Consider the following 16,626-nt stretch of genomic DNA (forward strand, 5'->3'; position numbering starts at 1 on the left):
CAATATATTCCTGAGGTAGAAAAACGATAGCATTTCAAAAATTCAAAGTCTGTTTGTTAACAGTTAATTTATAAATATTACGATATCAAGGATAATGCAGGTCAATACAGAAGTGCTGACTACTGGGCTTAACGAGATATAAATTTCCTCCAAGATAAGGATATTGCATTTTGTTTCTTTTTTTTTCTGGTATTTCTTTTTACACATGTTATAACACGTTTGGGATTTATCCCTGCGTTTAAACACGAATGATAAAATAAGACTTTATGAATTTGGTGCATCCGTAGTGTTTTTTTATTATCATTTTGTATTCAATTTAAAGTCATAAGAAACCTCAAATCAAAAAAAAAATAATGCATATGTTTTTTATAACTCAATGGATAGTTTTCATTGTAAAACTTAGGTCCATATACTTTTTTCTGAAGAAAATTCTTTAATTTATTCATATTTAGAAGAAGTTTACTTTATTTGAATTGCTTCCTTCCAGCAAGCAATTCCCCCGATATATTTTCCGTATGCAAGGTGACCTCAGTGTGACCCATCTCGTTAAAATCCGGTGACCACAATACGCATGGATGTCCTTAAAATAAACTTTTATCTGAATTTACATGTTAAACACGTGCTCAATTTCCATGCTTTTTTGTTTATTTTTCGTCAATTGTTGACAAACAGGTGACAATCGTTAAACTTCGGCTTCAAAACACGAACTTTAATTACCTGCCATATTTTCACAACAACACTGACCGATTGAAAAAAAAATTGACGATTATACGAAATTTACACGAAAAAAATGATAAATTCGAGCACAGAAGACTAAGTTTATGTTGTTTGTATGCATTGGTTTAAGAATTGGAAGAACATTATTTTTCACCGGTCACTCGTTTCTTATGACTTTAAGCAAGAAAGCTGTACCCAATGTTTGGAAAGCTAAAAATGAATCGTTACTTGTACTATTTTATGTGTCTTTTGACAAAATGGAACGTGAAAAGATTAGAAATCTTGAGTTTAGAAATTGTGATGGTTCTGTAAACCAACTTATTTTCGCGAGCGATTCATTTTTGCGACTTTCGCGAGTAGAAAAAAACCGCGAATTTAAATCGTCGCGAATATGTAAAACTTCCATTATTCCTTATTAAACTTCATCAAGTTAATCAGAAAATCGCGAAATTAGATACCCGCGAAGTGGTATAGAAAGGGTAAAACGCGAAATAAAGTATCCGCGAAAATAAGTTGGTTTACAGTACTTGGTTGTGATAAGAGAATCACTATATGTGTTTTTGTCATTTTTCATAGGTAATTAAAAAGAAAAATAACAAAAATACCGAACTTCTAGAAAAATCCAAAACGCAATCAAATGGCTAAATCAAAAACAAATAACATATTATAGCACTCTGAAAACAGAACAAGTTTTTTTATTTACTGCAGGAGCAGTCTGTATCATAGAGATGAACTTACTGACGATGTATGACCTTACCACAAAAATTTTTAAAAAAATTAACTAACATTTTGATTAAGGTTTGGTTAAAATTAGATCTTTCGAGCCCGTTCAAAATCCAATTCCAAAAAAAAAAGAAAGAAACGACATCATATCTCCAACAGGAATAAAGATAAACAGACACAAAATATGAAATGCACTCACCAACATGTTTAGACCCGCCATATTATTTATGTGGCTATCCTAGTCAGTTCAGTGCTTGTCGTTGGTTCATGTCTGGGTTTTTTTTTCTGTTATAGTTTTTTCGTTTGGAAAGCTTCACATGTTTCATGTCGGGCATTTACTACCCGCTTTGTCGGCGTTGAACGAGTTCGGTTGCTTACATGCACTTTGGTGGATAGTTGTCTCATGGGCAATTACACAACAACTCTGTATTTTCACCTTCATATTTGTAGTGTTATTTAAAATCTTCCAATTCTCTATGGAAGGACTTTACACGATAAATAAGATTGTATAACAAAAAAAAACAATGAATGAGGTTGTTATATTAGTGTGTCGTTTTGTACCTCTTTGCTACATTTGTTTTTTTACAGTGATTAAGATGATAACACAATGATGACTGTTGTACCCCTATTTTATAATTCTTATCTGTTGTGTCTGTTTGGGATTTTCACACGCATCTTTGTCACTATGATGGAATTTGATGCGACTTTTATAGAAGTGAGAGGTTTAGGTAGCTTAAAAACCAGGTTCTATCCACCATTTCTACATATGAAAGTGCCTGTACCAAGTCAGGATTATGACAGCTGTTATTCATTCGTTTGATGTGATTTTGCCATTTTATTAGGGACTTTCCTTTTTGAATTTTCCTCGGAGTTCAATACTTTTTGTGATTTTACTTTTTATATAAGATAAAACGTACAACACGAGGAAAAGAATACGGTAACTCTTTCAACATTTATATTATGGTACCAAAATTAAACTTGTTTCGTTCCAGAAAAGTTTATAATTTCTTGTTCATCATTTTTGTTATCATCAACAAGAAAATAAAAGTAATCAAGAGTTTATAATAAATTCTTGTGCAATAGAAAAATTCTTTCAAGTAAACAAAACCAGAACAATTCTAAGATTTAGCACGTTAATAAAAACGTATAACAATCACCAATCTTATACGTCTTGTACATACCCGTGTAACAACACACTACCGCTTCGTCAGCATAAGACTCTTAAGTGACAATCGAACCGAACATACGGAAGGCAGAATGTCTATTATCAAATGACAAAATCAACAGCTTAAACACACCAATCAAATGGAAAACAACTGTTAACTTCCCGACTTGGTACAGGCATTTCCTTATATAGAAAATTATGTATTAAACCTTGTTTGAAATCTAGTAAATCCTCGGAATTGTATAACAGTAGGTTTAGCAAACCAACACAACGGCGCTGACAACTAAACTGATGATTTCATCGGGGATGAATCGACAAGCAGCAACATTAACCCTGTGGTTGTTAACTACAAAACTCCTCATATATATACCGATATGTTCACACACAAAAAACGACTTTTGAGTTGTTCTTCATCTTATGTCCAAAGAGTTTATCACTTATGGTAAATTTGATTTTGATTTTTGTTTTGTAAAGGTTGTTGTCTCGTTGTTTACTACTTACATTTGTTGTTTTTATAGTGATTAAGATGATAACACAATGTTGACTGCTGTACCCCTATTTTCGACATTTTTACCTATTGTGTCTGTTTGTTTTGTTCACGCATCGGTGGCAATGTAATGGAGTGTGGTGCGACTGTCATACAAGTGAGAGGTTTAGCTAGCTATAAAACCAGGTTCAATCCACCATTTTCTACATTTGAAAATGTCTGTACCAAGTCAGGAATATGACAGTTCTTGTCCATTCGTTTTTGATGCGTTTTGTTATTTGATTTTGCCATGTAATTATGGACTTTCCGAATTGATTTTCCTCTGAGTTCAGTATTTTTGTGATTTTACTTTTCACCAAATGTTCTTTTTTCACAGATGAAACAAAAATATGAATGCACAAACATTAAAAAGTAAACAAAGGTTATCAATATTTATTTATTTATTTACTCAACTTTATGACATGTAATGCAAAGAAAAATTGTGCGGATGAACACTAAAATACTAGGCGAGGTAAATAGGTTGAGATCTTCAAATTATTGATACACAACATTCATACACCTTACATAACGTTGGTGAGAAATATCCAAGTACAAGGAGTGCATCCAAAGATCCAATGTTACAATATTTAACTTCCTATTCTGTTTGTATTGTTGTGGTCTTCAAAGAAATGTTTTACTTACAGTTAACAAGCCATTATCATAGTTTTAACACTATAATATAATAAAATGTGTATGATCAAGGACACATCTTGTGAGATAAATGGAAAAAATATCTTATATAACATCGTCTTATTGATAACAGCCTTTGATATACCATAAGCTGTTACTACCAGATGTTTTAGAAACAATGCTTATATAGTGATTATCATCTCTTAGATCATTTTCGGAGCAAATATTTCTACTGACCAGTTAATTATGACTAAAGAAATCGAGATATCAGGCTAAAATAAATGCCCCAAAGCAATTTACACAATGTAAGAAAAATGATGTACATTATAACAACCAATAACAACAATTAAAAGCGAAGTAAAAATTAACATTAACCATTTACAAATAACAGATAACATACTGGATTTCATATCATGTGACAGTCATGTGACTGTCATGTGATGAGTGATGCTACGAAATGTTTGTGAACTACATATAGCATGTGCTGCACAAATAGCATATGTTGGAGCACTAGTAGCGCTGAATGTTTAATTGAGTTTTGACTTCCTGAGCACTAGAACTGGCAATGAAAGGTTTATATTTAACCGTCGTAAACATTGTCTGTAGTATCCGACTTGCACAATAAATACCAGGAACCAAAACGCTTTCTTAGTTATCTCCCTTGTGTAATTCACATTCCCCTATGAGGTCCAAATCAGTACTGGAGAAACTATGCAGTCATTGACCGTCTAAACTGGATTTCCTTATGGGTAAATTAGAAAGTCTACGGTTGTCACCGTCATTGCAATCTAGGCCAATATTGTGACGTCATTGCGCCCATATGTGATCCCATATCCGGATGTCCACCACCTGGTACTTGTATGGGAACTGACACACCCGGTGAAATTAAACCTGAAAGAGAAATACATAATCTTACAACATTCCAACAATAAAATGGGATTGTAATTGTAATTGTTTTCGTATAAATAGGTAATTGATTCACAGTAAATAAATTGTAAATATATGACTATATCTTGAAGGTATTTCATAAAATAAAATAAAAGCTGCAGAATAGAACCGATATATCACTACACTTCGGTACTTTCAATCAACATTTTTCAACCTATGAATATGAAAGTATATTGACGTCTTTTTAGTCATCCTCCACTTTTTCTAGAGTATTTCATTCTATTATATATTTGGTCATTTTCTTTTTGTTGATATCTGTCTTATGGTTTTAAGATCTGTTTCCTGAGCATTTGATGCTTTTTATAACAACAAAACCATTTCACTTACCCGTTGATGCACCATTATGAGAACTGTGCGTTAATTGGCTTTGCATACCGGAAGCAGGATTGCATGATGGACGGGAGTAACTTAAAGACAAAGGATCGTAGCCTCGTGATGAGTATTCTGTAAATAAACATGGTTTAAGATTAGGTTCTACTTATATCTATACAGCTTGGTTGTTTCAGATATAACAATATTGTGGTGTTTATTTACGTAGCACTTGTTAATGATATTATAAAGTGATTTACGCAAGAACAATATATAGAGTTAACCTTAATTAGATACAAACACTTCAGAGTACTTGATTCAAACGCAAGCTTCTACTTAGACGTAAATAAATATTCGCATTGGATGTATCAAAATTAGCAGTTATAGTGTGCTTACTTTATATTTGTGTTATGAGAAACTAAATAATGTTCTGTTTTGATACCAGACATTCAGACAATACAAGGATAAGAACAATTATGAAAATGAAGTTGTTGTATAAACATTAACGTTTATATGGTGTACACAATTACCTCTAAATAGCTTTGTATTTTTCCCTTTAGAAATTTTCAATAATACAAATATGTCATAATACAAATACGTACATATTTCATCCAATAACTGGTGAGATATTTTACTCCACTCTAACTAAACTTCAAATTATTAGTGTAATATGGGGCATATTTATTGTTTCCAAATTGAATATACCACGGAAACGAAAAAGTTTGCATATAACATGTCATAAAAAGTAAAATCACATTAAATACTGAACATGGTGGAAAATTCAAAACGGAAAGTCCCTAATCAAGTGGCAAAATCAAAAGCATGGATAAAAACTGACTGTCTGATTGCTGATTAGGTACAAACATTTTCTTATATATAAATGCTGGATCAAATCTGGTTTTATAACTAGCTTCACTTCTCACTTGCATGACAGTCGAATGACTATCAAAAAACAAGTAGTATTAAAGTATTCCTCGGACTACTAACCTGGTATCATACATGAGTATGATGATGCGTTACTGGACTGTAGGCAGGCTGGATTTGCTGAGAGATTATTGGATAGTGAATAACTGGCGGTGGGCATTGTCATTGAGCTGAAAATAAAAAGTCCAGAAGTTATTATCAGTGCAATGCGTTTAAAAACAAGTTAAAATAGAAGTTATTGTAAACTGCATAAATTACATAGAAGAACTTTTAACAAGGACAACAGAATAACATCGGCTATAAGAAATGATTTGATTTTTATTTCTAAAGTGCTGTTATAAAAAAAAACGTTATCGTATTGCAGTAAACCAAAACTATGAAGACTTAAGAAATAATTTAAATTTATTAAAAAACATCAGACTTCTAAAACAGATTATAATGAAAACTGCTAAATAAAGGCAACAGTAGCATACCGCTGTTTAAAAGTCATAAATCGGTTGAGAGAAAACAAATATGGGTTACAAACTTAAACCGAGGGAAACACATCAACTATAAGAAAAAAACAATGAAACAACAGAACCACTGAAGTGCAACGAAAAACAAACGACAATGCAATAGACATAGAAATGAACTATTATATAACAACGGCCATATTTCTGACTTGGTACATAACATTTTAAGAGAAAAGGTGGGTTGAACCGGTGTTTTGGCTAGTCAAACGCTCGCGCTTAAAAAAATAATAGTATGTCCTACCTGTAAGAGTCTGCCATTGTTCCTATTGGTTGGTGTATAGATGGATACATTCCATTTGGAAAACCTCCATTTACTTGTAATCTGGGGGCTCCATTTGGAATATCTCGTCTTTGATTGCGTAGTTTTTCCTCTCGACGCCATTTCGCTCTTCTGTTTGAAAACCAAACCTGTAAATTGAACGATATACCTATCAATGATTTGTTTAACAATTTTCTGTAGTTAATTAACAATTAACAGTTAATCCTAACATTTTTATAGATTTCAATACCTATGAATCGATACACATATATCATTTCACTTTTTAAACTTTATGTTTGTTACAAAACATTCATCATTGAATTAGTTATTCATTTACAGTTTCGCAAGTTGTACGGTTTAGTTATGATACTTTTATATTGCTATACATTAAATGCTATTTATATGCATGGTTCATAATTAATAGATACAAATATTGTTACAGCAATCATTCAACTGCTGATGCACCTGTTCAATCATACATAGTTCCAATACAAATTTCAATAAGCTAATTCCTATTAATAATTCATTAAATAGCAAAATGGAAAATGTTTTCTCGAATACGTATTAAAAAAATATTTTGCACATTTTACACATCGAGGCTTACCTGTATCCTTGCTTCTGGTAAATCTATTTTCTGTGCTAATCTTTCTCTAGCAAAAACATCTGGATAATGTGTTCTTTCAAATTCTATAATTCAATTATAATAAATATTAAAAACTTGTACCTTAAACAACAAGGGGTACCACATAAACCAAAACAATGTTAAAAGTAGAAGCGATTTGGACAGCAATGTAGGAGCGTTCATTGAAAGAGACAAACTCTAAATTGTTCAGTCTAAAGGTAAATTGAACAGAGACCACCAAATACCTGACTTTAACACCAAGACTCAACAGACATTAAGACACACGCACATTCATAAAAAAAAAATATATTGTAGGTATGTCTGAAACATAAATGGGCAACTATTTAAATTATCAATACCTTTTTTTTTATCGAAGAATAATAATAAAAATAATAATAAGATTTATTGCACTAGTGCAATATTTGAATTTATTGCACGCTAACTTTCTGTGGGAAATATAATATTGCTATGCAATAATAATAATAATAGTATACTATAAATATTTTCTTAAGTATTCAGACATAATTTTATTTTGCTTTCATTTTCATATTTATATTAATAATCCATAGTTTATCAAAGCTTGACTATTTAGACACAATGTGTAATATCAAATTTACACTATTCCTCAAATCGTATACCTGCCGACTAATCCATATTGGTTTTCCTCTTTGTACGATTGCCGATAATTGCTTACATCCACTTCACTTGAACTTTGGTTGATAGTTGTCTCGTTGACATTTATACTAAACCTCCTTATTTGATATAGGTACGTTTGTGAGGCTTTTCAGACATGCTATATTTAAAGAGTCAATTAACAGAAAACAAATATTTTAAAAGCAAAGAATTTAGCAGCAACTTCAAATTATTTACCTTTTTCCAAAGCTTCTATTTGCGTGGCTGTAAACGACGTTCTGTTGCGTTGCAATTTTCTTTTAAGACGCATGCGTAATTGTTCATCGGCTTCACCGTTCTGTCCTTCACTATTATTGCTTTCTGAACTCGAATGGACGCCATCGATATCTGTAACAAACCAAACATTTATGTAATATGCTATAAAACTTTTATTAGTATTTACCATTTAGAGTAATGAAATGTGAAATCAGAATATCTTTGTAGATCAATCGGAGTCTTATTGTATTTAATGCAGAAACAGTAATGCTCAAATTAAAATCAATAAACGTATGCCCGATTGACTGCGGAACAAGCTACGGAATTAGCTCCTATCAAATGTTTGTCAAGGTTTCTTCTTTTGAGTCATATTCAGGCTATTGAAATATCCAAAAGCAGTTACTCTTGGATAAAATGTATTGGGGAAAGTTCCATGTTGATGTAAACCATTGGGTTAGAGGTGAACATTTACACATGTACTGTACATGCAATTATATTGGAAAGGTGTATATACGATTGTTAATTTCGCAACATGCAACAACCTCATTAGATTTGAAATTTAAAATTTAAAATGCATCATACATGCAATTAAGTGCAAACATTTTGATTCATGAAGGTTTTAAATAACGTAAACCGTTAAAAGTACTCGATATTACATTTATTATCATTATAAAATAAACTTCTACACCATTTGGGAGTTTTTACGTGCAAATAATGCAAGTATACCGGTTTGTGTGGATCTGATCTCAATAACACGTACTTGTTAACCGGATCAAAACTCTTTGAAATTACACTTTACATTGTTATGGTGTGGTTTTAAAATGACCCAGATGCATAATAAATGTACAATATTTATTGAAATTGTTTGATATTAAGAGTTTGGAATTGAATATAAGGCAGAACAGAGGAATTGTCCTTATTTTATTATATTATTAGGAATGTTACCAAATGTTGTAAAGCCTCGGACCACATCAATAGGATACAATTGTATTTAGTCCTGGCGGGTCGATACGCTTACAAGCTGGTTATGATTAATACTATAAAATATACACAATGAATATATAGTTTTCATTCCTATCAAAATTACAACAGAAAATTTCACTTAACATCAAAGAGCCTGTCCCACGTGCGCTTTTATTATTATCCAATGGAGTGTGCGATATGTCTTCAATACTGATTTAATAGCGATCATGGTGCAGTTTACTCTTCATCAAAGTTACAATAATCAAAGGATGAAGAATCAATGACCGCCCAGGACAGCTTTTTTTTCCGGAACTCACAATCCTACAGAGTTGAGGCATCATTTCCTATTCTGGGACGATGTTTAAAAGAAGTAAAGTGATTGCCATATTTTCTTACAATTTTGTTGTAGTGCTTGATTTCTGTGATAACTGGTCCTGAAAACGTCTGCTTAATTTATTAATCAATTGATATTTTTGCTACTTGTAGGATTAAATAATCGATATTTTTATTAATGGATATAACTATGCCACTTTTTAATTCAATTATATATGTTTCATGTTGAAACACTCAATTAATCAAGGTAGCTTTGATTCCATTTCATCTCACCAACAAAAGATGTAATCATTCGGTGAAATGTGCAAAAGAATCTACCAATTATCGTTAGCATTGAGGTATGATTAAACCATTGACAAGAAAGACTGTCTATAATCTAGTATAAGTATTTTATTACAATGCTTTTCTTTGAACCTTCATATGTTTACTTGCATCAGAAATGAAGAAGTGGAAATAACAAGGACTAAAGAACTGGGACAAACAAATGAAACGATTATAACCAGATAATACTTGTTATGGAAGTTAATGAGACACATACATACATACGTACATAATGGTCTTTCACTTCCATGTTATAAGTAGGAACTTCGAAATTCCCGATTGAACCAATATTTCAGTTGGATTCAATAAGAAAGAAAATGTTGTCTTACCCAGAAAGTTTTAATATATATATGAAGTTTATGGCAAAACCACGGACAGTAATTTCTAAGGAGCATAAGGGAACATATTTAGTGTGATATGCTACATACGGTCTAGTATTTAGTGTGATATGCTGTACGGTCTAGTATTTAGTGTGATATGCTGTACGGTCTAGTATTTAGTGTGATATGCTGTACGGTCTAGTATTTAGTGTGATATGCTGTACGGTCTAGTATTTAGTGTGATATGCTGTACGGTCTAGTATTTAGTGTGATATTCTGTACGGTCTAGTATTCTTGGTAACTCCTGTAATCCCTTGCATTCATTAACAAATCTGTTTAAATACGATAAGATAATTAAAAGTTGCTAAAGTGTAACCAAAATATTCCTTAGAGTAATGAGGAAACATCATATTTTAGAAAGAGTTCATTGGTGTGCTCTGAGACTTTCCAGTTCCATTTTGTAAGCAGGAAACTTCCTTAAATGGTTGAGTAAGGAACATCCAATTTAAGTTCTTTAATTGGTCCGAAACATTGTTGTATTCACTTCATTGAGGGTTAGGTCAAAACTATAAACTATGAATTATAGTGGATGATCCTGGTGTCACAGAGCACGGAAACAACAGTTATAAGGGTTTTATTTACTTCCCATATTTATAAAAGTCTTGTTAGTTTTTCATATGTATTATTATCCATTATATACATGAAGCTTTTAATTTTGTACCTGATATATTTTAAAATTGACTTTGAGAAAAATGATTGTACTTGTAAGTGAGAAGTTATCATCGGTCATAGTTATAGTAAACGTCTTTGTTGTTAAACAAACAATAGCTTTTAACATAAAAAATAAGTTTGACAATGATTATGATCAGATTTACAGCTAGACTGTACTAGAAAAACCTCGGGAAAATTATTGGGCGTATACATTTTAATGGTTCTGTTTTCAGCATGCTCACTGAATGGGTTACACTGTTCAACTCCACCAAAAAAGACGTTTTTTTAACAAAAATTTAAATTCACATATTATTTTAAATATAGGTTCTAACTTGTTCAGTCGATATATAGCTTTATAATCTCTCTTACATAACACATGGTAATCAGATATTTTGGAAACTGCCTCAAATTTATAAGCTCATAAAAGCGAATAGTTGTGTACTCATATTGTCTTTTTACTAAAAAAAAAACCAACATTACACGATTTTAAATTTCAACAAAATAAAGTGGTTGATAGTTTGTTACTGTATAATAATCTTAATGATCTTTTAATATTTCCAAAATCAAAGACAAAACATAGCTTGAAATTAGATGTAAAAATTTAGAGAATCTGTATTTCCTGGCTAGTAATTTTCTGGTTTTTTAACCAAACACATCCTGCATTTATTTTGAACATTTATTATTTAGATAAAATAAGTACACTCCCTCAACGAGTAAATTGAAATTGTACAGGAAATTAAATGTCAAAATTATCAATGAACCTTGTTTTGATATTGGTTTTAAAGTTTCCAAAACAAATATAAAATGGCGTATATCATTTTTTATTTAATAAATGTATACAATTTTACAACTCAAAAATTCTAACAAAAAAACAAACCAATATCATTATAAAGTTATACCATATTGTGGAAACAATTTACATTTAAAAGTCACGTGATTTCAGTTCAGTTCCATTCATAACATTACTATACGGTAGAAAAAACAAATCGTTGAGGCGAATGATTTTAACCCATATAATGCTTTATACTGTCAATAAATATACTCATACGTATTAATCAATTTTCTTATGATTTTCTTTTTTTTTGTCACATTGTTATGTTTTAGTTGATATGTTGGGCAACCTTGTAACAAAATACATGATGCACCAGCAAGGTGAAGATTTAGGCCATTATTTGATGCCCCCTTCGTTAATACTAGTAGCTCAATATGTTTTTTCTATGTATTTCTAACTTTTCAGACCCCCTACATTTATGCTGAATATGAATATATATAAATGCAGATAATCCAATGTCATATTTCAAATTGAGTTAAGACAAATTTAAATTTTATTAAAATTAGAAAACACTGCTTTTTCTTTTGAAGATTAATAAATGTTTGTTTGTAATTATTTTGCTGCAGTGTTATTTTGGGACAAATATCTCTACAATACTTGACCAACGTTTATCTTATTCTGTGCATTTGTCCTTTTTATAATAAATAGTCTTTTCCATTTAGGTTAAAGTTTTCATTAAAGAAGGAGAGAAGGAGATACATGTTAGACTGAAATAAAACATCAATCATCAATCCATATTCCTTCCCTGGGACCTCCTCTTCATTTTTACATTCCCAATCAATTGCATGTTCCTCTTCTATAATCACTCCAGGACTTCTATTTTTTCGCAGTCCAAATCAATGACTATCATTCTTTGACTTTCAGACATTGAATATTATGCAGTAAACAAACATGGCCGGAGTGACTATACGACTGGACACCTTCATTCAGTAGATCTCATTGTAACGTTACACTGTATCCTTAAGACAAGTACCCGTTACAATCATATAGAAAACTTCACAAGTTTCTAGTCTTCTTGGCGCCTTATGGTTTGTTAAATCTAATGCGATCCGCAAATATTTTTCGAAAAGATTAAAATTCAAATTTTTATTCAAAAACATTTACGTTTCCTATTAAAAATATCACTTTAAACGGATTTTAACTTTCACCAATAAACAAATCTTCTTAATAATTCATGAAGTGTTATTACAATTCATATCAAGTAGGTATTGATAAAGACTGGCAAATACGTGTAGTGTTTGGTATTTTGGTGTTCGCTCATTTTTATTCCGAATTAGTGGTCTCGTTTCCTTCCCAACAGTGATGCTTTAGGGCTGTTGATGTAACAGAATTAACATCCTTTTTAGATCTGATTCACAACATTTTGAGGAATGAAAATTCTTCACTGGATTTGGGTAATTGGTATTTTACTGTTTTCTGTGTTTTTTTTACATAGGTTTCTGATCCTTTTCTGGAAAATTGCCGGACAATTTGACGAATGACCCAATTAAATGCAACTAACGATACAGAGTTTGCATTTTGAAAATGAGTTAATCTGTGATGTTTTATAATGAGCCTTATTTTATATGGAGCAGATTATAAAAAGAAGGATTTGAAAGAGCGAACGGACTGAATGTGTGATGTTTTAAGATGAGCTATGTTATATAGGAGGCAGATTAAATCAGAAGAGTTTGAATGAGAGAACAGACAAACTGACTACTGTATCAAGTGTTTCATTCTACAAATAAATTCATTTAATTCAATTTTAACACTTTCAATTGTCCAGATTTCCACATTTAAGTCCAATAAAATGTAACTGAAGATTTAATAGAGTTATCCGGCCGGATTATTCCACGTATTGTTAAATTTGACAATTTATTCTAAGCTGACAATCGAAATTTTCAAATGATTTGATTAACTAGAAATGAAAATGGTCAGAAGTATAGAGGAAAATGGTGTGAAATTTTAATCTTAATTTTGTGTTGTTGAATAGTGGTGAAATTTTAATCTTAATTTTGTGATGCTAAGTAGTGTTGTAATATACTATTATGAGAAATTGAAAGATATTGGAAATCAGCGATGTATTTAAATCTAAGTGCGAGACAGAAAACAAAATAAGCCATAGAAACTGCAATAAAACTTTTTCGAGACAGACAAAGTAATTCTACTTCATTAGCCATGATTTATCAAAGACCGTTCATACAAGAAGTTAATGAAGATTTTATCCTTATTTCTAAGAAAAAAAAGTAGACAAATGATCTGTCTTAAACACGCGAATCGAAAACAAAACAGCAACGGAATCAATTCTCAACAACGGACTCCCAACCACAATTACTTAAATTATTTGTGCCCTATCATTTCTTAGATTACCACTATAATTATTTGTAAGGTTTTTAGATTTTAATGTTAGGGTAAAGGTTGGTAATTACTCTTTAATACAAACTTGCCACAAGGCTTGGAATCGACAGAAACCCAAAGGAAAACGGCTCACTACGTTAACCAGACTAACTTAAGCATGCATCGAATTGGAAAATTTCACTAATGATGGGTGTAGCATCGCGAACATCCTAGACTGATAATGTAATTTGGATTGGAAACGATAATAGCTTCTATCTCAATCAGTTGGAAGTCATTTAAGATTCAAATATGGTTCTATCCATGACGCGATTTTAAATCTTGCATTTTTTTTAACACAAAGAATACATAATAATCTTTTTATATCAAAAGAGAATCTTGTAAGAAATATTACAGCTAGAATATTTTCCGGAATTATGGCAGAAACAATAATTTTTGAAAAATGTATGAAAATGAAACACCATTGTTCAAATAAAACTTAATTTGGTTATACATCTTTTCATTTTTCTTTAGTATCTGAATATGAATTCTTAAAAATGGGAATATTTTTGAGGATCTTCATATTTTAAGCAATGATTCTGAAATATATGAATAATAAAACCTCGAGAATCTATTGTGAAGAAAAAACTTAAATGTATATTTGAACAGCTTAAAGCTTAACTCTACATTGATCCTGCATATATTTGCTACAGTTCCGACTCATATTAAAATGTGATTTTGTATACAGTTGTAAATATGTTTCTTTATAATATAAGTCCAATTGTATTTAATTTTCAACACCATTGAGTTATGGAAAAGGGAAGGAATAGTATAATATCACAGCGAGACTTAAACCTCACTTTTATATCGTATCTTTGATGTTGGATTAAAACGCGCTAGGTTATCGCGCATTAATATTAATTAGTATGCTTCACTACCCCTGTATTGTTAACATGACAAGAAAGAAGAATGAGATATGAAAAATGAAATACGACATCGTTGGTGTGCAATGGAGGCCGGCAATGTTCGTAACTACTTTTTCTATATCAATTTTACATAACCTTATACGGAGCTAATGCCTTTACTGGTAATTCAGTGTAAATGTTTAACACTTTTAATAGTTGTGATGGCGGACAAAATCGTTGTGTGACGGCTTCTGGTTGATCGGTTTGAAAGGGCGGAAAATCTTAACACACGAGGTTCGACCTGTAGACAGGATACTATTTCTACATTGCACCAAACGTGCTAAAAGTATCTCTGAGACATGATTTCTTGGCAACTTTTGTTGATTACTAATACAAGAAACATGTAAAGCAATTCGCCATTAGTGTCACACTGAAAAAATTCATCACCAAATGCCATTTTGTATTAAAATAAATGAAACAGCAGCAAAAAAGTGTTCCCATATAAAAGATATTTGTACTTTTATCCAGTAAATAAAAAATGCGTGGAAAGACAAAAAAATGTTCAAAGGAGGAAACTTTCTGAAAACTGGAATATAAAACGAAGTATTAGCTTCTGTATTTTACAAATCGAATTTTTTTTAACACAATAGCTTTGTTATGTAAGGGTTGACCTTAAAATTGTAGCAATTTGTTAAATTCCAATTTGACCATGATTAACGATGTTTTTAGCATATCAGAAAGTCAACATTTAAATAGCACTATAAAAGTGCACTTTTTTATGTTCCATCAGAAACATTGACAATGTGCCTTTATGTTCTACCGGCTTTACCTATGCACATAGGATCGAATTAACTATTATTGCAACGTTTTTATACAGCAAGCGTCCCTTTGAAAACCATAATCCGATAACTTGTCAGTAAAATTGTACTAATAAAATCTGAATTAAGATGATGTTTTCTTTATATTGTTGACGGGAGCATGGTTATAAAAGTTACTATTGAAAACACGTGTTAGGAAACTTTGAAAAATACAAATAATGAGCGATTTACATGCATTAGGACTTGTCTTTTAAACCCGGCGATTATAATGCAATTGTTATATATTATATTGCAATCTAAATTACATTAAAATTTCCCCCAAATATTGGATTAAAATGTTTTATGTAGAAAATGAGATTTGTTGCATTAACATTTCTTTGTGGAAGGAAAGCATTAGCATTATATTATTCGGAATAGAGACGTGAGAGAAAATTAATTTGTTTTAAACAACTTTTCCATGTATGAATGTTTAGTATACCAACAACTTCTAGTGCATATTATTAAAAAACTAGTTACACCTTAAATTTATATATTAAATCGACCGCTCCTGACGAAATCAGTAAAAAACAATTTAACCTCAAAACATCATATTATAAATTACACGCAGATGGTATTATCTTATACAAAAAAAATAAGAAAAAGGCATCCCATATACTGTGTATACCCACCCAGAAACCTTCATAGGCCTACTTATAAAGGGAAATTTTCCCATGGCCATCTTTGACATACATGTATGGGCAAAACTGTACCACTAAAACTGCATTTAGAGAGTTAAAAAAAAGTATTTAGAATTTAATATATCGTAATATCTAGGTTTTTGGGGGCTGCATGTCTGTATTGATACAGATTTGATAGGTTAACATAAGCCATGTGATCTAAACAGCATA

At 31.2% G+C, this 16,626-nt stretch overlaps 1 protein-coding gene across 4 annotated transcripts in view; it reads right to left on the bottom strand.

The window, feature by feature from the left end:
• Positions 1 to 3,514: 3,514 nt before the first annotated feature.
• The window catches only part of LOC139529696 (paired box protein Pax-6-like), a 40,416-nt gene continuing 27,304 nt past the window's right edge, over positions 3,515 to 16,626 (bottom strand). For all 4 annotated transcript variants that reach the window (XM_071325547.1, XM_071325550.1, XM_071325548.1 and 1 more), the window contains exons 6-11: positions 8,206 to 8,355; positions 7,318 to 7,400; positions 6,696 to 6,862; positions 6,006 to 6,112; positions 5,037 to 5,153; positions 3,515 to 4,652 (exon numbers count right to left, since the gene is read on the bottom strand). In XM_071325547.1, coding sequence (XP_071181648.1) covers positions 4,540 to 4,652; positions 5,037 to 5,153; positions 6,006 to 6,112; positions 6,696 to 6,862; positions 7,318 to 7,400; positions 8,206 to 8,355 — 737 coding nt within the window. In that variant the 3' untranslated portion in view covers positions 3,515 to 4,539. The remainder of the gene's footprint in view (positions 4,653 to 5,036; positions 5,154 to 6,005; positions 6,113 to 6,695; positions 6,863 to 7,317; positions 7,401 to 8,205; positions 8,356 to 16,626) is intronic.

The sequence above is a fragment of the Mytilus edulis genome, chromosome 7 (genome assembly GCF_963676685.1).
Source record: "Mytilus edulis chromosome 7, xbMytEdul2.2, whole genome shotgun sequence".
Lineage (NCBI taxonomy): Eukaryota > Metazoa > Mollusca > Bivalvia > Mytilida > Mytilidae > Mytilus > Mytilus edulis.